The sequence below is a fragment of the Carassius gibelio genome, chromosome B17, assembly GCF_023724105.1.
Source record: "Carassius gibelio isolate Cgi1373 ecotype wild population from Czech Republic chromosome B17, carGib1.2-hapl.c, whole genome shotgun sequence".
NCBI classification, from domain to species: Eukaryota; Metazoa; Chordata; class Actinopteri; order Cypriniformes; family Cyprinidae; genus Carassius; species Carassius gibelio.
The window spans coordinates 21,438,158-21,465,693 of NC_068412.1; the positions used below are offsets into that span (position 1 = coordinate 21,438,158).

The window sequence follows — 27,536 nt, forward strand, 5'->3', positions numbered from 1 at the left end:
ATATATTTTATTTCTGAAATTTAGCAAGTGAACACTTAAGTTTTGCAAGCAAATGTAAATGTTTCTTAAGGATTTTTTTTTTTTTTCATCCAGTTTCATTTTTGTACCATCACCATGTGTGTCACTTTTTTCACCTTACATTAATTGTATTTTGTGTTTAACAAAAGAACAATAGTCATACATGAAGTCTTTTTTATTTGTGTGTGAGTTGTCCCTTTAATATGACTTAAAATCATATTTTGATCATATTAAGATCATATCTTGATCAAAAGCAATCAATAATCATCACAATGCTAATGTTGACATTTTGAGTTTAAAAGGATGAAAACGTAACCCATAAAGTATTTACCAGATCACAAAAAAATAATGAAATGAGAAGCAGATATCATACCAGCATATGAAGTCCACACACACCACACCTCACTCAATGACCTTGGCCTTGTTCCCAGCTGACACACGGGAGGGTCAAAATGCAGAAACCCGTCTAGCCGCTCGCGTCCATTAGTCCAATTGCTAGCCAGCGACTTGGCACGGCCAAGATCCCCCTCTCTCCCTAACTCACCAGACAGGTTGTCAATTTATCAAGGAGAGGTCACTGTCTCTCATCTCTTCAAAGTGTCGCCTGATTCCTGAGCTCTGCATTGTGGATTCGACGGGCTATTAAGCAAATTACTGGCTGGTCAGTTATTGCACTCTGTGCATTGCTCATCACATAACTCAAAGGGCCTCCTCATCTCCTTTCGACCCCTAGGCCCACTCTGCATATCTTGCACTGCTAATTCATTGATTAAGTGCTTGTAGCTCTTGTTGTCACTAAGGACAGCAAGCAGAAAGTGGGAAGGAAAAGACAATGCACCATTATCGGAATCAAAAGCAGCGGGAGGGTTTGTATAGACATGCTGGCATAGCAGCACATGGGATATTTCCCATGTTTGTTTGTGTTTGTAAAGCATGTAAATAATATAGTTCGGTAAGTATCGCTGTGGCTTCACGTAGCTGAGAAAAGGAGCAGGAAGAATGGAAGTAATCAGATTAAGACCACATGCTGGCTATAGACAAAAAGCAGCAGTATAATACTTGTTTGTCCTTTTTTCCTCACCAAATGCAGAAGTAGAAGAAAAATAATGAGAATTCAGGTAGGTGTTATTGTACCTAGCTTTACTGAAATGTGGTTATGGATCCTGAGGAGATTAAATCGCAGTAGTAAACAGTGATATTTGTTTAGTTAGTGTCCAGTCACACTATGTCAAAGATCAATGCACTTTTATGGTAATAAACATAGAAATAAGTAGCATAAATGTATATGTAATAAGCATTATTGTGTGTAAACTACTTAAAATGCCTCTCTTTATCTTTTAATGCTATAGCTAAGTCTCTATGCCTGTGCTAACACAGAGCAATACAGCAAAGGCTGTAATTTTTCTTTGTGTGTGTGTGTGTGTGTGTGTGTGTGTGTGTGTGTGTGTGTGTGTGTGTGTGTGTGTGTGTGTGTGTGTGTGTGTGTGAACGTGTGGGTGTGTGTACGTGCATGTTAATGTATGTGGTGTATCTAAACCCACAACAGTGTCTACTTTAATGCTGTTATCCAAACTAGGACAGAGGAGAGGGCATCTCTAAATGAGATTAACATTAAATATATTGCATAGGTACACAGATGCCTTGATCATGATGGGAATGGAGCTTAAAGATTATATCAGAACAAATACAAACCTACATCTACAGTATTTTTATTGTTGGTGTTGCCAGGTTGATGTTGGACAGTAACAGTCTTTAGTATTATCTCTCTGTCCTGAAAATTGCTTTTCTCTGTGTTATTTTAGTATCACTGAGAGAATAAGTTTGGATTAATATTGCAAATCATTTTCTTTTTTATTTTCCATTCCCGTTTTAATTTAAGTTAAAGTGTTAGTAATGTTTTTGTGTTCTTTTGTCATTTTAAGAGTTTTTTGTTTTTGTTTTTCAAACGTTTTTATATATTTATAGTTTTTTTTTTTTTTTTTCATTGTTTTACTTTTAGTTTAGAAGTTAAACTAGATTAAAACTAGATTAAAATTAGAAATTTTGCCCTGCCAAATAAAAAGTTGATATATATATATTTGTTTCAGTTAACTATAACAGCTTGTCTATAACAACTGTATCGGTTCAGAATTAAACAAATAACAAATAAAGAAACTAAAAAACAATGAACGTAAAATTGCCTCTGGAGTTTTCCGAATGTATATGCATATCTGTGTTCTGAAGGTTTTGTTTTTTTTTTACTCAATATTTGATTGCATTTTTTATGCAGATTTTAATAAAGAAAATACAAAAATATATATTTATTTGTATTCATTGTATGTATAAATTATAACTAGACTAATGGCTAATTGAAGTTCATATTCACTTCATGAATGCTTCATACCAATTGTGTTCCCTGCAATTTGTATAAAAGTAATCCATCTTAACTTGTATACCATTAGAAATATGCAATGATAATAGTTTTGCAAAAAGAAAAGTGAGGTCTCACGATTCATAAAGGTGTTGATTTCAGCCAATTATATGAGTCACATACGAGAGTTTCAATTGGCCCCAAAGATACCCTTATCCTTGTCATAATGATTACTTAAATAAGTTCCTTTTTCCTCTTTATTTTTGCAAATTACAAACCATCTTTTAAGAGGTCAACACTCCCTGTCTTGATTGACATACTTGAATGTATAATGAACTACTCGGCTGTTTCCCACAAAAAGCCTTAGCTGGATCTCAGCCTCCAAATTCCAGCAAGCTGCCCTTGATGTGCATGAGACCGGGCTGACGCACCCCTATCTGCGCTAATCATTACCCAGCAAGGCCTCCTCTTTTTTTTAATAAACGAGATAATTGGCTATCATTGTCTGGCTGGCTCTGTTTGGTGAGTGGGAATGGAAATGGCAGTGACCAGATGCCTGGCTCCCGCTCTCAAAGCTCTTTAATTAGAGAGGGCCCAACGAACCTGAGGACCACGCCACTACAAAAGCAGGGAAAAGGGCAATTAACGGCCAAGTGGTCCCCTCTCCATCCATCTGTCAGAATGCAGGTGAAAGGATGATGAAGGAGGTCTATCCTCGCAGGCCCATATGGAGATCCTTATGGACAAAGCCTATCAATGCCTTTCCTTCAAGAAACGTGGTATTTTTCCCCCATCCCTTTACACTGTATCATCAATATCTGCCTGGAAAGGCAATGAGACAGCTGCATGGTCAACAGACAGGCGGTCTACTTATCTTGTTAGATGGTGTACATGTAAATGGGATTTCTCCATGCATGGTTCAATGTGTTTTTTTTTCTTTCTTTCAAACAATGCAGCCATCAGACAGCCACCCCCAGAGAGTACATATATGGTGAAATTTCATTCCATACGCCATTGTGATGTTCGCCTTACAAAAATTTTACATGCAGTAGTACAGTGTTCAGAATAGCATGCTAGCATACTACTATTTTCTTCTACTGTTTTGACAGTATATAGTAGGTATACAAAGAATGCAAAATTTCTCTATGCACAGGACACCTGGATGAGCTACTACACTACATGCCTATACAACCGAGTCTGACTCTAACAACATGACACTTTACTAGTTTACCTGCAAGATTTGGGGGAATGTATTTTTGATTCATCGTTCATATGACTTTCAGTATTTAAAGATACATATAATGAGTTTTGACCATGGTGATTTATATAAAGAAAGGAATTTGTTCTAAATGTCATGTATTCTGCCTAACTGTAGTCGCAGTTTTATTTATTTGTAGTCAGGGATTTTATTTCTAAGAACATTATATCTGCGCACCTGGATGTTTGCAGGCAGGTGCAGTGGACACAATAAAAAATATATATATATAAAAAGAAAGAAGACAATACCTGTACATTTCTACAATCCAGTATTTATTGAGGAAGCTGCTCTGATAGGCCATTCTTCAGTGTTTCAATGTCTGCATTAATGAAGGTTGCATGAAAGATTGCAATCTCCACAACTATTTCTCCTTACTTTATTTTACATAATGGTACGATAACTTTACTTTGAGCAACATGACTTCTACTTGGCAGGAGTTTAGAAACACCTCACATAGGTGAGACATAATTCACCTTTTCAACAAAACCAGCATTATTAACATGCTCTTAATTAAGACCAACAGTATTACAAAATTGTGAACATGAGGGGGGCAGCCACGTACAATCGTGAAAAGATTATTCAGTTGAAGCTAAGTGTATGTGATCATTAAATACTGTAATGAATGTGAACAGTGCAGCAGAACGTCTGGGGAATGATTGTTGTTACACTGAATTAATCCTAGTTCTCCAAGCAGTATATTTACTTAAGCCATTAAAACCCATGACAGTATGCCGTCAGGCAGAATCAGTGATATTCAGATGACCTGCTTTTTGTCTGAACGTTTCATTGGCCCTGTGCCCATTCAAATGTCTACAGCCATTACACTTATCAAACGGGATCTGAATGCAAATTCGCATTTTCTTAGCAGCCGCAATAGCTCTGACACTGGCAGTTTACTATTTAAATAGAACTCTTCAGCAATTAGATGTAAGATACTATTATTAGAAGTGGCAAATTTCAAGCATTTATGTTCTAGGTTTTCTCTTTGACCGACATTTGTTTATATAATTAGTGTTCACCTACTAAAAGTGACTACTTAAATATCCATAGAGTTAATAAATGTTCAAACTAATGCCAATATTATATAAACATACTGTATGAGAGACTGAAAGAACATGAGTCAATTAGCTAATCAAGGATATTTATATTTTAAAAACACTCCCAATTATTGTCACGTAGTGATGATGATATTCTGTCAGCTAAGGTTACGGAGTGAGGGGCATTCTTGTACACACGTTTTCACACTTATACTCCTCTCTCTTGCTATGTTCTAAAACCTAATGAACTGCATATGTAGCTTTTATTGTAAGGCATCCATAGGCTATATATTATTTTTTGCTATGCTACCTTCTAAAATACTTTATTTAGACCAAAGCATGCCGCTAGTAATGCTGTGTGCTATGCAGCGTTATCAGATTAGTATGTGTGGGATATTGATCCTCACTTTGTCCACACACTCTGGGAGGGCCGAAGATGCAATGTGGTTGTGGAAAACAGAGTGAGGGGGAGTTTAAACGTGTATGCACCTGACATGAGTGGACTCCTGGTTGTGTTGATTGCATGTTTTTTATGACACAACTGCTGAAAAGCCGGACAAGGATGAATAGGCGTCTGATCACGGCCGTGGTACTGACCCAGAGGAAGACTTCAACCTTCAAGTAAAAGAGGCCCATGTCGATTTATCATTCTAATTATCCGAGGCAGGTCTGGGGCTGCGCTGCCCAGCGACTGTCTGAGTAAGGGAAAATGCACCAGCAATGCACAGCTAAAGTGAATATTAATAGGCCTGGCGGCTGCAGACGTAGGATGCGTTTTATTACGAAGACTAATGGTCCACTTGAGCAAACCCTCATTGCAATATCTCAGCTTGTTTGACCCTACCTGGCCTGCTTTGAATATAATACCAAGATCTGGTCAGGTCATCCTCTCAGAACGCAATATCACACGAGGCAATTTCAAAGTTAACCCTGCAGCCGCCAAGCGTGTCACGTCCTTTCATAAAGACCGTTCCTGGAAGGAGTCGATGCTACTCCCTGTTCTCTTTTGGCCTAAAAGGCTAAAGTTTGTTTCCTGCAAAACAGCTTTACATTTAACCCTTTCCAAAAAACAGTGAGGTGGAAGTGTATTATCAACAATTTCGCTGGTGTAAGTTTCCTTTCTCACTGGTTATGAGGTGCTTCCTCGCACACACCCACATGCAATGTCCTGTGAAATCTCTCTAGCCTGTCAACAAAATATTTTCTCCCTTAAGAAACACAAGACTGTTAAATCACAGCTCCACTGCCTGGTCTTGTTCGCTAGGAATGCTGTCGCAACCAGAGAAAATGGTATGCGTATTGGGGGGTGAACTACAGGGAAAACTCTGTGTTTAATAGCATGTACAGTACGAACAAATATCACAAAGCATTCAAAAACTGCCCTTTTTTCTTTTAATCTCGCTACATTGGAATTTTGCAATAACCGCTCAATCTGATCCTGGACCGCGATTTCGGAAAGGTCAACTTATCTTTCAGACGCATATATGCATGCAATGGAGGGTGAAAAAAAATGTGTAATGATAATTCACTGCTCAGACAATGAAAACGAGAGACAAAAAAAAAGAAAAAGATTTTATCATTAAATAAAATATATACATGGAAGGAGAGGCTTTGGATTGGACAGGGCGAAAGAGAGTGTTTTGCTTATCAACAGGAATCAGGAGATTGAAAGATACAATCGCCAGATACCCCCTTCCAAAATGGGCTCCCCCCTCCTATTTCCATTACTGCATCAGGATGCTTTCATCATCTCATTTGGGTGCAAAAACGCAGGTGAAAAGCTTCACACTTGAAGTGAACTCAGCTAAGGTTACGTAGTGAGGGGCCTTCTTGTACACATGCTTTCACACTTGTACACCTCTGTCTTGCTATGTTTTAAAACCTAGTGTACTGCATATGTAGCTGTTATTGTAAGGCATCCATAGGGTTTATATTTTTTAACTATGCTGCCTTCTAAAATACTTTATTTAGACCAAAGCGTACCTGTTAAAAAACAAACAAAAAAAAAACAGCATATGTTTCAAAGAATGGCTGCTGGTTTGAGCTGGTTTAAGCTGGTCCTTAGCTGATCATGTGCTGGTCCTTAACAACAAGCTCCTACTCTGGACCAGAACTTGACCAGCTTAAACTAAGCTTAAGCTAAGGACCAGATAAAAACCAGGAGCCATGCTTCAAAACAAACCTAACCAGCATGCTTTTTTTTTTTTTTTTTCAACAAGGATCACATGTGCCATTTGTGGAAACTGAAATCCCAGAATGTGTTCAGCAAATGGTGATTTTAAATATACTTAATAAAATATGTTCAAATTAAATCATTTGTGTTTAAATAAAAATATTTGTGCATGCTATGTGTTTAATGCTTATTAGAGTTTATTAGCAAAATGCTTAAGTCAAACTTTGTTTTAAAGTCCAAATGAATTGAAAATACATTTTATACAACATACAATTGAAAATTTATTTTATAAATGTATTAAAGATCTTATTGTGAAGATTGGTCCATTTAAATTTTTCTTTTTTCTTTTTCTTTTACAAAACCGAGTCCCAGTCCTACACTTTCCGATAATTTTTACACTCAGATGTATGTCACATTACAGAAGAAAAGATCTGTCTCTACTCCTGTTTCATATTGCAACCAAGCTGATTCATGTGAAGCAATATTTACATGGCATGTGTTTTGACCTGTATAGAGTGTTCCAGTTTATTCACCAAGTTTAGGATGCCTGTGTAGGTTTTGAAACAGAGCTTCAAAACAGAACATCTCTCCTCCATAAAAACCACCATAATATCTAAAGGAAAAAAAAATGTGACTCTTTTTTTCTGTTATAGGTTCAAACAGGAGGAGGGGCTGGGTCTAGGGTTTCACTCCTTCTCTGGCTTGAGGGCTAGCAGGCAGCTATTGAGAGGTATGTAAACCACGGGAACAGGTCAGAGCAGTTCAGACACAGAGTGGTTTCTTAACCCCTGACTGTCTCAGCCTGAGACTCTTATATGGTCTTGACTAGATTAAAAGGTGACTAGTCTAAAACAACTGGCAGCCAAGCGGAAACTGGCTCATTTAACATTTGACCTTGAGGTCAGCAGGGAAGAAAATTGAGTAGATGAAATGATGGATCCTGTATGTCTGAATGGAGAGAAATAATGGGTCCCAATGGTTTGCTAGAAGATGCTTCCGGCAAAAAAAGCCACAGGTGCTAATCATATCAATGATTTACATTTTCTGTTAAAAACAAAAAGACAATTGGGGTGTAGCAGTTACCATATGCACACTTGCATGAGGTGCTTATTTAAGCAACATGACTTTAAATCTGGTTCATTGCATTTTCTGATCCCATTCTACCTTGTTTCCAGGTCATATTTCATCTAAAAAAGAAAAGAAAAGAAAGAAAGAATAGAAATAGAAAATGAAAATGAAAGAATTTCTGCATTTTGACATTATGTTCATGCAAAAAAAATTTTGAAGAAAAAAAAAATAGAAAAAAATAGAATGAAGTAAAATAATAAAAAAGCATGAGGTTTAAAGCTGATTTGTAAAGCATGCTGGGTAACAAGCAGTGCCACAGTGTGAGGCCAAGACAAAGAACTGAGCTTTGGAAGACAAAGCTAATTGCAAACAATGAGTAAATGCATTAGGACTGGTTCTCAACCAGGGGAATCTTGATTTAATTTTAATTAAATTAATATATAAATTAATATAATATTATGTAAAAATGCTATACATTTACATTACAGAAGGAGTAACAGAGATGCACATCAGCCTTGATAAAAGGGCCTTTCATTATTGTCAAAAAGGGGCTTTGGAGTCAAAAAAGTTGAGAATCACTTGTGCTAGGTCATAATGAAGGACAAAAAGACACAATCAACCAATGAGTATATAAGTATATGATCCTCGGAGTAACAGTATGCATATCATATACTTGTGAGTATCAGTATAAGTTTGTTTTTTAATATTTAAAAGATATTTGTTACTTTTTATGTAATGTGTACACACACATATATATAATGGTGTATATAAATATATATATATATATATATATATATATATATATATATATATATATATCCTTTGTTGAGAGGCAGTACACCTTTAACTGTACCTGGATTCATTTCTCTCTTTCTCTTTCATTTGCTCCCCTCCTCCCTCTCTGTTTTGGACGAGCACTTAGTTATCGCAGCTCTTTAGCTTCTGCTGCCAGATCTCTCATTTTGTGGCCTTTTGATCATAGGCTGGTCAGGGAATTTGGCCACAAAAACAGTGTTTAGTAACTTGATATTGAGAACAGAGCCAAACAGGCTCTGTCAGTTCAACAGGAAAAAAAAAAACGAACCCAGATACGTAGAGGAAAAAGCTCACTCTAACGCACACAAGTAGCTTTTAAACATCTAGGCTCTGGATCCACGAGTCAAAAGAACATCCTGTTTAACAAGGTGCTGGTTTTACAGAGACCTGTCATTTAGGTCATGACATCGGCCCATGTGAGCCACTGACAATCTCTACTGAGAGAAATTTCCTGTCCTTGACTACATAGAGCTCACTTAGGCAGTCTGTGCCTCGTCTCGGACACACATAGACACTTAGAGAATGTGCAGAGACTGCCTGCTGTAGTGTGGAACAGGATTACTGTGGTTTTTATATGTGCAGGACTTCATTTGTAACAAGATATTTCTGTGGATTCGTTGTTAAAAGCCGTCTGACCGCTTTGAAGCAAAGCTGAGTCAACGGGAGACACTTTTTTTCAGGATTTCCAGCTCATCGTCGTTTCACATTAGGGCAAATAGGTCTGAGCATCTCTCCCCTGAAGGCATGTCAGGATAATTGCATTGTGTGACAATAAAATTAACGCAGAGATGATAAAGACTAAGAGTAAAATATTTTCAGCGAGCGATTTACATTTCACGTCTGCATTTTGAGGGGGAAATGCCTATAACAATAGAGTGTTTTTGACCTATGGCATACCTAGGAGTCGAATGTGGTGACCCCAATCTGGAATTGTAATAAAAAGGTCTGCAAATTCTAGCTAAATGATCCACTAAGTTATTATGAATGTTACTCTTCCCTCCAGGGAGAGAAAAATCTAAATTTGATACCACTCAATACAGCACACAAAGAAACGCCTGTCATTTTCTGTTTACTCTGTTTCATAATAATCATAATAATTTTTACGAGATGGTGAAAGCATACATAAAACAATGCATGTCTTTTATGTTTTCTTTTGTTTTTTTTCTGTCACAATCATGGAAAGTTTTAATTTAGGTCAAACATGCAAAGAGTGATTTGTTCCATGATCTTACTGAAATTTGGGAAAACTTTACCACACACTTAAAATCCTACAACAAAACTAAAACAAGTCTATCTAAATGAATAACAACTTACTGTAATAAAGCACCACACACAAACAGAAACCATGATGTAGTTGCCAGTACAAGCTCCACTCTTCAGCACAATTTTAACCACAAAACATTATCCAACAGAGACATCTCTAAATCTTCAACGTAGCACAACATTAAACACTAACAGACATAAAATAAAATAAAATAAAATAAAATAAAATAAAATGCAAAGACAATGCAGTCAAAAAAAAATTAATTAATTAATTATTTCATTTTATTTTTTGGTTTACACTAGTTAAAGCATGAATATACTCAATTATGCTTGTAGAATTGAAAGCTCTTAAAAGCTATCTTTAAAGCTTTACTTGGGATATTTCTTATTATTTTGTTGGTTTTATTTAAAGTGATCTTAGGTACTGATTCTGTTGATTCAGTTGATCCACAAAGACTACTTTTTAACTGTATAAAATTAAGTAAAATCTACTTAACATTATTGTCCAGGTGTTCCCAGTATGCACTGGGGCATGAATAATTATTGAGGTTGTTATTTGCTCTGTTGTTTCTGTTGAGGTTGTTGTCAAAGCTGTTAACTTGTTTTTTTTTTATGCATGTATTTTTATGAGTTAATTTAGATTATTCATTTCATAATAATTCATATAAGAATTATTAGCCATTGATTGTTACTGTTATTGTATTTTATGCACCAAATGTTGAGTTCAGTGTGGGAAAGTGAATATCTGAAAAACATTAAATGTTATATTTTCATATTTATATTATGTTTTTCACATTCTTGAAGTGTGGTATAATGTGAATCAGTTTTTGTATATGTGTGTTCAATTGCGCTTAAAAATATTATCATTAAAATTTACAGATTTTTTTTTTTTTTTTTAAGACTTTAAAAATATTTTTTAAGCTGTGAAAATATTTTAAGTGATTTATAATTTCATTTTCAAAGAATAAGCCTAAATTAGAGCTGAATTAATCAGGACATGCAGCAGGATCAATAGAACATTGAATTACATTTTACACATGTGGACGTCAACCCCGCCGTCTGAGGAAACACAAAACATGAGCGTATATATCATAACCGCGCCACACACAGATTCAGAGTGAGGTTTTTATTGCGTTGAGAATGGTATCCATAACAATATTTGGTTTCAGTCAAGAAGTCATCACCCGACTATTCAGAACAAAAGTCAATAAAAGCGTTATTGCTGCTCAGGGACGTGAATTGGCTCGCTCGAACTCCGAGCATGTGGCTGTGCCACACTGTAAGATAATCTAATTGGGATGATGAGTGTGAGGTCAAAACAATGAATGAAAAATCGCTTGTCTCTCCATAAGAAGCCTCAAACATGTCATACACCGCCTGTAAGCTGCGTATCGTGACCTGACACTAGAGGTTTTGTTCACTTTCTTTAAAAAAACCAAGGTTAGCATTTATAAGAGGTGAGTGGTTCTTAAATCAGTGCCTCCATGTGCAATATATCATACCATGCCTTATAAAACACTTTTCAGATGGCAATGCACTGTGATGCTTTTCCTCAGCGGTTCAGGGTGATAGAAGAGAGGTTACGCGCTTCTATTCACACCGTCCTAAACAGAGCGCCAAGTGTGTGACACAGAGATGTCAAGGCTCGAAGCGGCGATAATGCAGAAATAGCCATCTCAAACTGTGCATGAATCTTACAAGACTCACACCCGCACACGCAGGGAGACTCCGACGTAATGTACTGTATGTTATTGCTCGAGAGCACTTGTCTGATTTTCAGCATGCTCCTATTGACAGACTTTTATTTTGTATCAATATGAGGGCGACCACTTTCTTTCGCTCTCTGAGAGTGTGAGTTGAAGGTTGAAGGAGTCTGAAACATCCCTCATGGATGTCAAAAGTGCAATTTTACTCCTCACTACCAAGCCAAGGGCTAAATATTCATAGAGCAGACAGAAAATTAATAGGCATCGACATTCTTCTATGTATGTTCTGCAAGATGGGTTCAGGCCCATCAGGGCCATCTGGTCTTAATAGAACATCAATTGATGTGAACAGGAAGAGAGACCAATTTGTTTTCTCACTGGGGGGTTTGTAAATCTCACGTGCGCACTCGCACACACTTGGTAAAATGGTCTTCCTCATTCTTGGCATCGCAAGTCAACGGCTTTACAGTAGACAAGAGCCCAAAGCTCCTGAATGTGCGCGTGTGTGTGTGTGTGTGTGTTTGTGTGTGTATGTGTGTGTGTGTGTGTGTGTGTGTGTGTGTGTGTGTGTGTGTGCGTCGTTTAAGTGGACACAAGCGGGATTCTGCACTTCCTTAAGACATTCTCAGGGCTATTATGAAAGGTTTTGTGCGAATGTATGTGCGCGCATGTGTGTCTGTATGCATTCAGGCGTCTGTTGAGGGTTTTGCCATTGTGAAAGGGGTTGAGGGAAGGCATGAATACCCTCAGTCAGCCAGCTGGCAGTCTCGGGTCTTTGAACAGCCCAGCTTTTCATATTGTCTGCTCAGTTTACAAATAAACATGGCCTACAACAAACAGATAGCCCCATTCATTGTGCCTGACAAGCTGCGGGGAAAGCCCAGGCCCCTGTTTCCACAAACCACTCCATTTTAACGCATGCATTCAGCCAAAAACGTCTCCTCCTAGCTTTGTATGTATACATTAGATGGCATTTTTATCACCTACTCCCACCACCTCTCTCCCTTGGGTGTGTAAGTTTGGTTTCTTACCTTAACTTAATAATGCTTTTAACATAATAACTGAATGTTATTTTCAGAATTTCTTAGTATTAGAAAATTTGCTTTAAAGTTTCACCCGAATATAGAAATTCAGTCACCACTTACCCTCCCTCATGCCTCATGGAATTCATTTGAATGATGTTCTTAACTGTAACACAAAAGGAGTTATTTTAAGCAGAATGACCGAGCTATTATTTTCCAGTGAAAGTGAATGGTGACCGAAACATTTTCAAGCGAATAAATATTTACATTTTAGTCTGCTTTTCACATAAGCATCAGAAAACTTACGAAACTTACTGAAATATAGTGCATAATTGTGTGGAAAACTTTTGTTTACCTTTTGAATAGCGTTTCCTCAGAGTTTTGGAGCTTGATAATCTGGTTTTCACTCAAAAGAAGAAAAATCAACATCAAAGAAGAGGGAAAGATATAGTCATGCATGTATGAAATGGCAAAAATCATTTAATTACAGCACACACTTAATTTTATAGAAAATCTGATCATGTTCTCCAGTATTATTTAAGAAGATAAAAAGAGCATCTTGTGCTTTATTGGAAGCAAGAACATCTGACCGTCTGTACAAAGGAGTCACATGATCAATGTCAAAATTTGCATATTTAATGAGTGAGGTAAGAATAGTACAAAGTCTTCTTACATTTTACATTTATTGATTTAGCAAACGCTTATGTCCAAAGTGACGTATTACTTTTACATAGTAGTGTGTGTTTACAATTTTATTAAGATCCTACAATTTTCTGTTTATTTTCATGTTTGCGTTAGACTTTATATCATAGGTTTTCAATATAGCCTCAGACTTTTGTATCCCACTGTACAGTTGATCTTGTGTTTTGTATTGCATTAGCCTCATTAATAGCACAAGGACGGCGAGCAGGTTTAAGCACAGATAAAACATGACAAAAGACCTTTTGAATCAAATGCTGGCTTTTCACGCACTCTAAGTACAGCCTCTCTCTCTTTCACACGTTTTCTCTCTCTCTCTCTCTCTCGCTCGCTCTCACATTTTTTTTTTTTTTTTAGGGAAATAATAGCTGGTTGTATGGATCCGCCTCCTGGCCAAGGGAGCTACTTTGTCTTAATTACCTCAGGACGAGTGAGTGGCCCCTGAAGCAATCATCTTTGTTTGTTAAAACAGCCGTTATCTGCTTCGGTAAGGTCCATAAATAAAACATAGCCCAGATTACAATGTCATGTTCCTTAGGACTCCAGAACCTGGGAACCGATCACAACAACAAGAGCAAAAAATCCCTGAGCGCCACACACACACACACACACACAGATGATCTCTGTACGTTGTTATCTGATGTCAGCTTGTCGAGACTGTCAGCACTGAGTGATCTAGAGCGAGCTGATTGTGAGTATCCACAGATGTAAATAACCTTTTTCACTAGTTCAAGGTGGGCCATCTGTCCACTGTCATTTATTTAGTTTATTACTATGAACTGAGGGACAGCACCAGTGTCTGCTGCAGGCAGGAAAAGCAATAAATAATGACCTTTCTTTCTGAATTATAATCACCAAAGTGTTGCCATGGCACAGATCTGTGGCTCTTGCTCTTAGCAGCAGGGAAGCATCCAATCATATGTCGGACATATGGATCCTGCCCAGCCCTGGTGTTGGAAATGGCTCTATATGGAAATAAATTCCAATAAAACACACTTTGCACATTTTTGTCTGGCGTGAGTTTTGAAAAGTGTCTCTTAAGATGCGTGTACAGTTACATCTACAAAACAAAGTTAAATTAAAACAAAGTATTGTATAACATGACAAATTAGTGTGGTAATATTGGTAAAATCTGTGATTTAATTTTTTTCCTATAATTTACAAATAATAATAAATAGTTTAATTTCATGTAATATTTTATAATTAAATTAAAATTTAATTTTTTTATTTATATATTTTTATTCCTGTTTTAATTGTTTATATATTTATTTTATTTTATTATAATAGGATGCCAAGAAATTCATCATTCATTAATTTATTATTATTATCATTAATAATAACAATAATAATAAATCATATTCCTCATTATTATCTACTTTTATCATGATCATTACAATTATCATGATCATTACATATTAAGTAGTAGTATTATTCATTTTAATATTGGATTTTATTTTTTTTTATTTTAAGTATTTTGTTATATATAGACAAAAAAAAAAAAAATCGTAATTTTTTTCATATTTCCAAGCAGAATAATTTCTCAGCTTTCATTTCAAATTGGGAGTCATAAACCACGCTGTGATCTTGTATGCAGGGTAAGAATTATGAAAATTATCTTTAGCTTATCAACTTTTGTTTCATAAAAGGGAAGTGGAACCAGGTATGTGCAGGAAACAAATTTTAGCAAGAAAAATTATGGCTGCGAGATTCAATCCACTCTTGAAAATCTGCATTCGACAGTAACCTTAGAGAAAAACTGGCTGATTCCAATCTCTTGCCTGCGATGTAAACCGAATCACAATCACAGGAAATGAATCCAATCATGGAGGGGTTGTGCAACAATCTAGGTCAGTTTTGGAAATGACTGCTACAGGCAATAAGATTAAGGAACGCGCCGATTCGCTGAAAGACGAATCAGTAAATCAGCTCTGAATGAGTAACACTTTGCTTCTGTTCTGTGTCTTGTGTGTAGCTAATGTTTATTTTTCCAGCTTATTTTTTTTTATGATGAGAGAATAAGAAAGAGGCATTATGTATCTTTGTATCAACAGTACAGTGGATGAATTAGAAAAATATATATATTTTCCCCATCTGCATTTGCTAACACCCCCCTCCCTCCACACACACTCACACACCTTCCTTCCCATTTCTACAGCTTAACTTCATTGTCTCAAACCCTTTCTTTCATCTTAAGACAAAGATTTATGTAAATCTTTGGGCCCGGCGTTAATGCGAGCCGCAGTGTGAGAAATAGCATCCCTAAATCGCAGTATTGTTGTTGAAAATGACAAGGCAGCCCCCTAATCCCACAATGCGATCATCCAAATGTGTCATAATGCTCTGTGTAGGCAGGCAAATCTGAATATCAAAAAGACACCACGCACCTCGCCAGAGCCTTCAGTTCTTCAGAACCGCTTTTTTTTTTAAAGAACTCACCCCGTTGTCACTTAAGGAAAGGCAAAAAGTACAGAAGACGAAAAAAAAAACAGAAATGTGACATTTGAGTGACTGGTTTGGTGTGCTGTTAAAGGAATTTTCTTTCTTAGTCTCAATGTCTTGGTCCTATGCTTTTTGTGTTTTTGTGTTGTCGAGTGTGACCTTCTAAATCCACATCTAGACATAGTGTATTACTTTGACTTTGATTAGAAAAGTTTGATAACTGACAGAACCATTGGTCTTCATTGAAGTTTGTGTGTCCTATACAAGTACATTTCTCAATAACATTTCTAGATTTTTCTCCCCTTTCTATATACATATTATAAAACCAGTCTTCATTCTTGCCAAGTGCCAATGTTTATGCATCTGCTGCGATTCTGTACGACTCTGACTTGAAATGCTACATTTGTTAAGCTTCAAATTGATTTAAACATATTTGATTAGTTTCCTTGTCATTTGTCATGCCGATCTGTCTGTCAGAGCGAGAGAAGAAGAGGAGGAGAGAGTGGCTGCTTTTGGAAACAGCCATGAAACAGCCATGCCAATCAATTGGACAAGGACAAGTTGGTTGAATAATAATGTTAATAATTACAACACAAGTCTAGGGAATCCCTGATTTGCCATGACTCCCTCATTGAGCTATCTTCCACAGAGACTCCTCCGTTACAATAATTAAGAGCACCATTCCACTCTTCCTCTTCGTTTTCTGCAATTCCCCCTGGATCAGGTACAAGTCCAAAAAAAAGAGCAAGAGAGAGAGAAAGAGAGAGAGAGAGCGAGAGTACAAAGTACAAAGATTCCACACCTCTCTCTAAGTTCTATTTAGCAGTTTGAATTCGCCCCCTCCCCATCCGACAGTAAAATCTCAGGCCGTCACTTGAAGCCCGGTGGGGGATTTTGTGGGAAAGAATAGCCATGTTGATCTTGAAGTCTTAAGTCTCAGCGTACCTGTCAACACTCCGGCTCAGCAGCAAAGACTGTGGCTTAAGTCACTTGAAGTTGCCTTTTAATGAGAGGGGAGGTCTGCGCACGCTGTCAGACTGAGCCGAAATAATTCCATACCTACTGAATAACCCAAGCGTGTCTTTTAATCCTGCTGCTGTTTATGTAATGGAAATAAGCAGGAACAGGTTAATGAGAGGGTAAGCTCTGGCCCGCACACACTAACACACAGGCTGGATCTGGTACACTGAATATGAAGGTGATGTGTGTATAATGTACAAAAGACTCAATGCAGATCTCCCTTTAAACATATTCTAATCAAGATGATTGTAATAGAACTTTTGGCATTTAATTCAATGAGATGATGTAATTTCCTTTTCCTCTAACTCACACACACACACACACACACACACATTTATTTTATTTATAACCATATCATTTTTTTTAATGTAAGCATTTTTTTTCCCCCGAAAAGGCAAATGTGATCTTTATCTTTAATTTAGTTTTATTGTGTATTAATATACTTTTTGTAGACAGTTAGAAGAAGGAACTCATGGCATGAGAAGAAGAGAACTGATATTCCCTTATTTCAAATAATAATGTGTTTAAAAAAGTTATATATTTTTTTTAATTATCATTTATCATGTTTATTAAATAATATAATTTTATATACACACACATATAATTTAATGATGTGCCTGTCTGTACAGTATTTTGACCTGCATTCTGACAGCAAATTCTGAACTCACTGATGTATATATTAAATGATCAGGAAAAGTTTTCCACTTATTCACCTAATTTTGGTCTTTAATATTGGAAATTTATAGGAAAATGAACAGAGAATCTTAATTCTTCTTGCCTCTTTCAATTCTCCTTCTCTTCCATCACTCATTCCCTCTGTATTTTTTTTCTTCCCTGCCTTTTCCCTCCCTCCCTTCCTTACTCCATCTCTTTTTTTCTTTCAGTGGGAATAATCCCCCCTACAGGAGACTTCAAAGAGCAGGCCAGGCAGGGACAGGCTTAATTACCCGCCTTGCCTTAAAACTGATGCCAAATCAAAACTTGCTCTGGTCAATCTCTGTCCTGCATTGGCAGGACTAATTGTGGCCTTGAATTCTATTTTGGGGAGTAAAAAAAAAAAAGGAAAAAGTCACAACTAAATCAAAACAAGAAATATGTGGGCGGCACATCACACATCATCATGGACTTTATATAGTTCTGGAGGTCTTGCCTGATTGATGTGAATTTTGGAGCTATTTCAGAGTACAACATAGTCATTTTTATAGCAGTGTTTGGTTTTTTGCTAAATAACACCTCAGCAATAGCACGGGCTGTGCATGGCATGCTATATCGAGGGTGTTTTATTTGGCCAGTCCAGAAAGTACTTCTATAATTTTTCCATGTTTTTAATCTTACATGGGGTAATCTGGCCCTTTTTTTAAGCGAGTGAAGTTTAAACCTCTCCGGGATGTGCCGTGAGGTTTCCATGGCTGGCTAAGGGAAAGCATTACGTCGGGGTATTTAACACCATGGAGAGTTGGATACGAGGGGGCTTAATGATGGCGTAGCAGTCGGGATGAGTGCTAATTCACCGCCCAGGGCCCACGACGGATGGGGCACCTGCAGAGCCTGCCATCAGTCAGCTTACCCACCCTCGACAGGTCCCGGGAGGGGCTCCATATCCCTCTAACTCATGGAGCTCTGCCACTCTCCACAAAATGGCCTCGTAAGGACAGACGAGTGCGTGAGATAGTTTGCATCTTTTAGTTTTTCTTTTCATTATGACTAAATGCAGTCTCACTTGTCAGCCTCTGAAAACTGTTTGCAACTAAAAACACATCGTAAGAATTTTAAACACAAACATGTTTATGTGCACTAAAAGGTCTTGCGTTCCCTTAAGATTTGCCGCACGATAAGAACATGCCCGGAAGCCAATTATGTTTAGATTGCAGTTAGTGTTACAGCATCATGTGTCTTGCTTTAATCTGTATGTGATGAAGCTGAACGTAATGTGACATCACAAAACCCTTATCTGTGTGGCCCCGCCCACTCGTGTTTTCATGTCAGTTAGATATAAAAAGTTTTCTTATATCTCATTAATAACAAATATAAAGAGTTTGAAGAATCATGAAATGTGAAAGAAAGAGTAAACAGCAGTAAACAATCATTTTTTTTTTTTTTTTTATTCAAGACCTGCATACCAAAGTTGCCTCAGTCCAAACAAGGAGCATCAGCATCTAATGCTTGGAAGAAATACGGGAGGGAAAAAAAATTAAAATATACACAGAAGGGAGGCCTTCAAAAACAACTAGTATGACACAAGTGAACATAATTGTCAGTTTGAGATGAAGGTACTGTATAAATGAGTGGACAAACAGTTGTACAGAGCTCTCTGACCTCCATGAAGTACCAGATCTTTTTAAAGATGCAGACACCAGAAGCTAATACATTCTGGGAAAGGGTTTGAGAGTATACATGGTGGGTCAGGTTGATTGATTCGTGTCTGTATGAATGTGGTCAGTTTTAGTAGCTCTTGATGACTTTAATTGTAGCTTTTGCTTGGAGGCAAATAGCTTTGATGTGAATTGCACACAACTGAAGAGAAGATCATATACAGCAAGGTTTGGCTCGGCTATCCTGTAACCTACACATTTAAAAGTCCCCTGTGTTGATTATTTTAGACATATTATGAGTGAGCCTGTTTCCTGTGTGTGTGTGTGTGTGTGTGTGTGTGTGTGCAGAGGGTCGGAGACTGAGAGAGACAGACAGAGAGAGAAAGACCTTCCAAACTTTCCAGACCTTTTTCTTTACTTCCTGGTCAGAAAATTATGACACAATAATGACTTGGACAGGTATAACATCTTGTATTTGTGCTCTATTCTTCTCATGCTAAAAGACCTGAACTTTACAGGCCCCAGAAATCAGGTATAACGCCCCACAATTCAGAGGACAGTCGGGGGCTTTGTTTAAAAAAAGACAGACTGTTGCCAGTGCTAGTCTGAACACACAAATAAAAAAAATGAAAAAAAAAAAAGATCAAGAAAGAGAGAGAAACAAAATTAAGTCTGGGCAAGCATATAAAATTATTTACAACCAAGATAAGAGTGAACAAAACATTTACTGTTGTATCTGTAGCTACAGTAAAAGGTCAGACAACCTCTTTAACTCATCTGTACATTTTAATTTCAATTTTCACAATTGTATCCTGCCAAATGTGTGTACATATACAGTATTTATATATATATATACACACACACACACATAAACACATCATAGTGCCTACACATGTATTTCATTCCAGCCATTAAGAAAATCCATTACCGAAGAAGAAACCAGAAACATACACATGACAGGAACCTCAGTATTTTTCCTGTGATCATCTTTCCATACATAAATGTTGCTGGCCCCATTGCAGTTCTCTTTTAATCAATTTCATCTTTATTTTCTTACACCCAAGGCAGAAAATTACTAAAACTCAAGACTTTTACAATTACAGTGACAAAACATTTTAAAGACCCACAATTTAAATTGGACTGTGAAATCAAATTTCGTAAAAAACAAAACAAAAACAAATAAAAAATACATACAGAAATAATAATTGGGAAAAAAATATATATTTTACTTCCTTTTTTTTTTGTGTTTTTCCTTTTTGTAAAATGCCCAGGCATTCTCCAATATTACAAATACTGGTATACTTTTACAGTAAACAAGAGAAATGTCATATATATATATATATATATATATATATATATATATATATATATATATATATATATATATATATATATATTTAAATCCCGTCACCAAAAACCAATATACACACGCCACTATGGCATTCAGAGAAACTTGATAAGCAAACTTGAAAAAAAGAAAAGAAATATTTTTGTTTGTTTAAAACACACATACACAGAAATATCATTTTTACCCTTGTACTTGTTTCAATACTGTAAACGTATTTTAAGACAGAGTGCACTACTTTTTTGTTTAATTTTTTTTTTTTACTTTTTTTTTTTTTACTTTTTTTCTTTTTTTTACATTTCTGTAGTTCCTGATTTTTGTCCAGTCTCTTCCTTGACTATTTGTAGCAAAAAATCATCCATTATGTTCAAGGGACGCAGTCTTGTCATGAAGTGAAAAATTTTACATATACATATTTATATATATTTGTCTTTTGTGTGTGTTTTTGTGCAGTTATATGTACATATGCATACATATATATACACACATAGACACACATTAGTATTGTGCTGGCTACTTTTCATTTTAGTTCAACTTAGTTCTTTAAGTGACCTATGTATCTGTTTTTATCATTATTCTTCTAGAAGCAGATTAAAACCACATGGACTTAAAATAATATTATAATTCTTTTTTTTTTCAATTCTTTGCTTCACAAAAGTGTTGCATTTGTCTTATAAGACAATAAATAGGAAGATCAGTATTCAAGGCACACTCTTGTCAAATTGAATGGCAGTACAAAAACTGTCCAAATAAATTAATTTCATTTTTATAGTGCCAGCATTGTGAAAGCCAAGCCTATCAACACTGGCACTTCAATCTCAGATGCTCCCTCTATAAAGGCCCAATAAATTTGTATTTTAACATAATTTCTTGCTCAGAAGCCGTTTTCGCTATTGTTTTCAAATATGTAAATCAAAATAATAAAGTGCGGGTCAACTGCGAAGAGCTGCGTACATGTATGTTTACTTTTATTTCTCTCTCTCTTTCTATTTCATTAGTTCGCTTTGCTCTTTTTAAAACCACGATATTCCCTCGCTTCAATCGTTTGCGCTGGTTAGGGCATCTTGTCGAAAGAAGGCTGTTTAACTGCCAATAAATCAGTTGGATAGAAGAGAAAAGAAAAGGGAAAATTCAGCTCTGCATTCTGTAAGCGTGTTGCTACTTCTGAGAATGTGTTCAACTACACATCACAGGAAGTCCTGAATGAGAAGAAAGAAAGAAAAAAATTGTCTTACTGTTTTAGCACACGCTCAACAGGTCATGACATACACTCTTTACTGTGCAATTGACTAATCTGCATACCTGCTGATGGCTCTGACACAAGGGACATGACCAGATTAACCAGATAAATCAATATCATACACGTTTTATAACTATAATCAGATTAACTTTGCAGTATAAATTTGTTTCTCAAAATGATTGATAAATATATATATGTACAAAAATGCATAGGGCTGTTTCAAGTGACTTAAGAGACATTGTAATAGAATGACAACATTGCTGAAAGTATAATTGTTGAATTCATTCTAATCTAATCTGGTTAAAGTGGTGATTCCGTCTAGAACCTCAGAACCTGATACCCAAAAATGAAACAACAGAACTAAACACAAAATAACAATGTTTAGATTTAAATGTCAGTCAACGGAAACAGAACAGTGATGCTGCCTTGCTTTGACTAATGTGCTTTTAGGTTTACTAACCCGAATTGGACTGTAAAGATCCTTCTCTCTCTTTCTCTTCCTGTGTGTGTGTGTGTGTGTGTGTGTGTGTGTGTTTAAATCACTCTGCTAGTGTACGAAAACTGCTTCATCCTCTGGCCTAGACGTCTGTTCCTTTAACTTAAAAACGATGTAGTATGACAAGCCACTTTTACGGGAAAGATGGAGTTGATTCATGACATTTAAGGGTTGTTGGCAGTATAATATGAAGTGTGGAGACAAGGCGAGGGTTGTGAATGAGCTGAACCAGAGGACCGGACTGCTTTATCAGAGAAGACGGCTGAGATCAGATAGCAGACTTGGCAGAAGTAGCTATGCAGCTCACCCTGAGTTGTTTTAAAGCCATCTTCATTCTACTACTATTGTGCTGTTCAGCAAAATCAAATGGGTTTGTTTAAGTGCAGTGTCTATGGAAAGGGTGCTGGCGATTAAAACTGACTATTGAGACCTACAACACAATCCATACTATGACTAGCGTTGTCTGGGTTGGTACTAGGTACCGATAAGCAGCTGCCTTCACTTTTGTCTGTCTTTATAGTCTCCTCTCCTTCATTTCGAGTAGACGGATGTCTTCAGCCCCACAGTTCTCTTTAGATTTACTGTTAGAACTGATATTCAGTGCTACGTTCCCAATTAGATTGACATGCTTAAAATCAGTTCGTGCTACAAGGTCTAAGGATTGTTGTCCGCTCATTTCGTAAGTATGAATAAAAAACAAAAAAGGAAAACAAAAAGAAAGACTAAGCTTTCTCAATTCAGCTTTCAAAATATGAAGATAGAATGCGGCTTCTCTTCAAGAAATTACATGTGTATCTTAAATAATCTACATTGTAAGCAGCGGCCTATGGATCTCGCAAACGATACTCTGTTTTGCTTAAAACAAACAAACAAAAATCTCAGGATGTCTTCTGATTTAAACAAAATCTCAGCATTTGAAATAAATCATAAGATAATCAAAAAAAAAAAAAAATGAAATAAAAATGAACCTGCACATGCCAAAACATAAAAAAATCCAATAAATACAGAAATTATTGCACAGTTAAAGGCTCCATTTAAAATATTGTCTAATGTATCAACTCATATATAGGCGGTTTATGGCGGCTCCAAATTAATTTCCCCCTTTTTTTTCTTTAATGTCTTTATCATTCTCAGATGGCAGTTTCTTAGGACAAAACTAACTCAAACCATTAACTTGAAAAAATAAGGAAAAAAGAAACAAAAAACAACAACAACAAACAAACGGAAAAAAAACAGAGTATCCAGCTACCCCTTTTATAATCAAGGAATTGTGAGGCAAAATAGGAAATCTGGCTTAGCTTCTCTCTGCTTGTTCAATTTTGACCTCATTCGTCATCAAATGTTCCCCATGCCACTTTTTCATGTGTTTCTCGAGCGTGCTGTAGACGCTGAAGGGCATTTGGCAAATGTCACAGCGGTACACTTCCTTACCGAGCTGGCCGTGTGTCTTCATGTGGCGGGTGAGCTTGCTGCTCTGGGCGCAGGCGTAGTTGCAAAGCTCACACTTGTAGGGCCTCTCGCCTGTGTGGCTGCGTCTGTGCACTGTCAGATTGCTACAGTTCTTGAACACCTTCCCACAGTACTCACAGGTGTCACTCCTCCGGCTTTCTTTTGAGCTGGGCCGGCCTGGTCCTGGCCCCCCACCCAAGTGTGGGGTGCTGCCTCCGCTAGCGGTACCACTGCGACCGGAGAGGCCCCCGTCCAGCAGGTCCCCTGGTGGCGTGGAGAATCTCAGGCTGCCGTTCTCGGAAGAGTGCTCTGAGGAGGTGGCGAATGGAGATTGTCTGGAATCGGTGAAGCCAAGAAAGGGATCTTTGATGAAGTGGCGGGATGCTGCATAGCCCACTAGCCACTGGGAGTAGACGTTTTCAGATGGGATTAGGGGGGCTGGGGGTATGTCTAAATCCTTTTCGATTTTGATCCTCTTGTTAGAAGAGTTGGAGAGGCTGGGGCTGGTGATGGGAGTGGGCTTACGGGGAAACAGTCCTGAGAAAGAGTCACCCGAGCCACAGTTCCTTCCGTTCACAGTTGCCCGCTCCACTTGGTCTATTTCCCCTGTTACTGAATCGTGGTTACCTACATCCCTCTGCCCTTCTGACATCCTTTTGGAGAACGGAAGCCTTTTCCGATTGTCGACTATTAAGTTATTGTACTGCTGGATGGAGCTGAGCCCTACATTTTCCACCATCTTCCCCAAGGAGAGGTTCTTCTCATCTGAAGGTGGCTTTGAGCCATTTTCCCTATTCCGACAGAACTCCGAGTCCATGCTGAAGTTTGACTCAGGCCTACTTTCATTTTCTAGTTCCTCCTCTTCTTCCTCTTCCTCCTCTTCTTCATTTTCAGGGCCCATGCCCTCACCTCTAAAATCACTTTCTCTGTTCTTCATACCCTCCCCAGTGACGTCACTAGTTCCTGGCTCGGGTGAACTGGTGGTGGAAAGGCCATCATCAGAACGCCCTGTCATGGAGCCAGACTTGTGCATGTGGGTCTTCATGTGTCGTTTCAGTTTGCTAGCCTGAGAACAGGCATGATCACACAGTTGGCACTTGTAGGGTTTTTCGCCTGTGTGGCTTCGCCGATGAACAACCAGATTACTCTGAAACTTGAAGGTCTTACCACAGAATTCACAGGACTTCGACTTGCCCTGTGTCTGCGGTGGGGTGGTGCTGTTTGGGGGCATGGGAGGTAGTGGAGGGGTGCTCAGAAAGGGCGACTTCGGGCTGGGCTGGAAGGGGTTGGGATTGAGGAGGCGATGCATAGGGTTGGCACGGCTTGGTGAAAGCGGTGGAGTGGAGTTGTTGTTTCCAGCGAGCTCTCTGAGTCGGCGGGAGAAATCCATGGACTGGGACTCCATGGCCATGGGTGTCATGCGCATCACTCTCTCAAAGGCACTGGGATGCTGGGAGATTAAACCCATTTCCTCTGCGCTAAGGCGTTCTAGGCGATGGGGATCTAAGTGATGGCGAGGAGGGGGGCTGACAAAAGGAGGCGTATTAGGGAGGCGGTTTTCCACAAAGCCAGGTGGGGGCTCTCTGAGTAGGGGCCCAGACATCCGTAGGAGGTGGAAGGGGTTGTTTTCCCCTAAAAAGTTGGTTAATGGAGACTGTGGTATGGATTCAGCACCAATGGGGGGAGGAATAGTGATCCGTGGGGTCAGGGAGGTATTCGAGTGGTTGGTCTCCAAGTAGATGCGGATCCCATGTGTGTTCTGAGCGTGTTGCAGAAGGAACCAGGCGTTGGTAAAGGGCTGTTTGCACGTCGTGCATATGTAACTTGAAGGTTCATCTCTACCTGCAACCAAGCAGAAACAACAAAGATCTTTATTTATCTTTGAGTTTAAAACCTCTGCAGGTCACTTCCACAACATTTGTGTCATAATGCTAGAAATATAGTCCCGGTTATATAACCCACTAAAAGTAGATCAAGTAGACTCAATGAAGAATGAGACGTAGGGTCAAGCATGATTACATGTTACAAAGAACAAACTCTGAGGTATCTGACACTTTGGGCTATGGCCGTTTTCGTGCACCCATCAGGCTGACACATGAACAGGGCAATACTTAACAGAGCTGTGACAAGTGCATTGCCATTCTGCTCCACGAAGGGTTGGAGCTGTGGGGACATTACATTCCCCATTTTTCAACTTTAATCTTCGCTTTTACAAACGACTGACTCATTTCAGAAGCATAATGTCAGGCAAGAACACTCTAAACTGGGAAACCCTCCAAGCACTGAGACTGTCCTAGGATGCTAGAGTAATATGGCACCAAATTGGAGAAGTACAACTTAAACTGTGATTTAGGGGACTCTCGTCACTATCAAACAAATAAACTTAAGTTGTCCCCTCAAAGAAACAAATAAAAAATGAGAGAGGAGGGTGTGGGGGGAAAGGGGGAGCACACATCAAGATAAATGGTTTCAAATAAACAGTGAAAACACTGCCTGTGATTTAAGAGGCTGAGAGGAAAAAAGCACACTGGTGAGAGTGTTAAAGTCTGTGGCATTTAAAACAGCTCAAGGGTATTATTTACTGTTCCATTAAGAATTTCTCAAGATTGTTTTTCTTACTTCCTCTCACGTTTTTATCTTATTCTATGGTTACACTTCCTGGAAAACCCCCTCCCCCCTTAATGACATCACAGTGAATCACTTCTACTCTGAAAGCAAGTTTGATTACAAAGAAAAAATGGCTCACTAGTGAATTAATTTCCCTGATAACAATTTTATTCCGTATTCAACAGTTTTAATCATATAATTAAATACCAGCAAGTGAGCGTGTGAAGTTTGCATCAGTTCAGTTAAAGTGTGAAAAGCATCAGTTCTCGGATCAGAGGATATGTTAAAAAGTGGCTCCTATGCTTGGTGTGGCTCTGGAGCTTTAACTATACATGACTAATTGATGCTACAACTTCACTGTTACACAGGTTCCACCATGCAAAGGGGACTCATTATCATGGCAGCACAAACAAGCCAAGTGTACTGAGTATACAATGAAAAAGTATGCTAAACCATCTCTGCTATACTCCAGGGGCACTGGTGTAAAAAAAAAAAAAAAAATCTACAAAGTCGAAATGGTAATTGTGCACTAGGAAATGAGTTTCATTTATTCATTAAATGAAAGCTTGCTGTTCTGACCTAATGCAGCAATTTAGGACATGCAGAAAAACATATGCTGCCGTAATTGTTTGGGTATTTGATTTCTGGCTGTGCTTTGTGTACCTTTATGAGTGTTTTCATGTATATGTATGTGTGCGGGAGTGAGCGACTGCGGAGAGAACAATGGGGCGGCAGTCACACACAGGGCTCGGAGGAGCTGGGAATAGGAAGCCCTATGGGTGTCTATTTCAATCATGGCCATTGTGAAGGATCAAAAAGAGCAGAGAGAATGAATGGTTAGTATCTGTTCTAGCATTCCTTTACATGCTGCCGAAGAGCAATGCTAAACAGGAGAGTGTGTTTTCATCTGAAAGAAACAGAGGCAAGGGATTATATACAGCAATAGCCTGAAGCTTCATCTTATTGGTATACTGAGATACAATATTTCATCAAGGAATTTGAATAGTAAGCATAGAAAAATGTAAATCAGTAAAAAATGAGTAGTGCCATGTGCATATTTAAGTTTCAAAAGGGCCACATTAACAACATTTAAAAAAGCATTTTTTTCCACAGGTATCATAGCATCCTTTTGTACTTAGAGAAATATCATTATCAATAGTTTACCCTTCGTGTCCTGTTTGGGGTCTGACCCTATGCCATCTAAACTTTTATTTAGAA

General features: G+C 37.9%; 1 protein-coding gene across 2 annotated transcripts in view; it reads right to left on the reverse strand.

Annotated features, from left to right (window-relative positions):
* Nucleotides 1-19,948: 19,948 nt before the first annotated feature.
* The window catches only part of bcl11ba (BCL11 transcription factor B a), a 48,627-nt gene continuing 41,039 nt past the window's right edge, over nucleotides 19,949-27,536 (reverse strand). Inside the window, exons 3-4 of one of the 2 annotated variants that reach the window (XM_052580731.1) lie at nucleotides 23,694-25,549; nucleotides 19,949-21,725 (exon numbers count right to left, since the gene is read on the reverse strand). In XM_052580731.1, coding sequence (XP_052436691.1) covers nucleotides 21,703-21,725; nucleotides 23,694-25,549 — 1,879 coding nt within the window. In that variant the 3' untranslated portion in view covers nucleotides 19,949-21,702. Of the gene's footprint in view, nucleotides 25,550-27,536 lie in introns of both variants that reach the window. The other variant, XM_052580730.1, reaches the window with a different exon arrangement.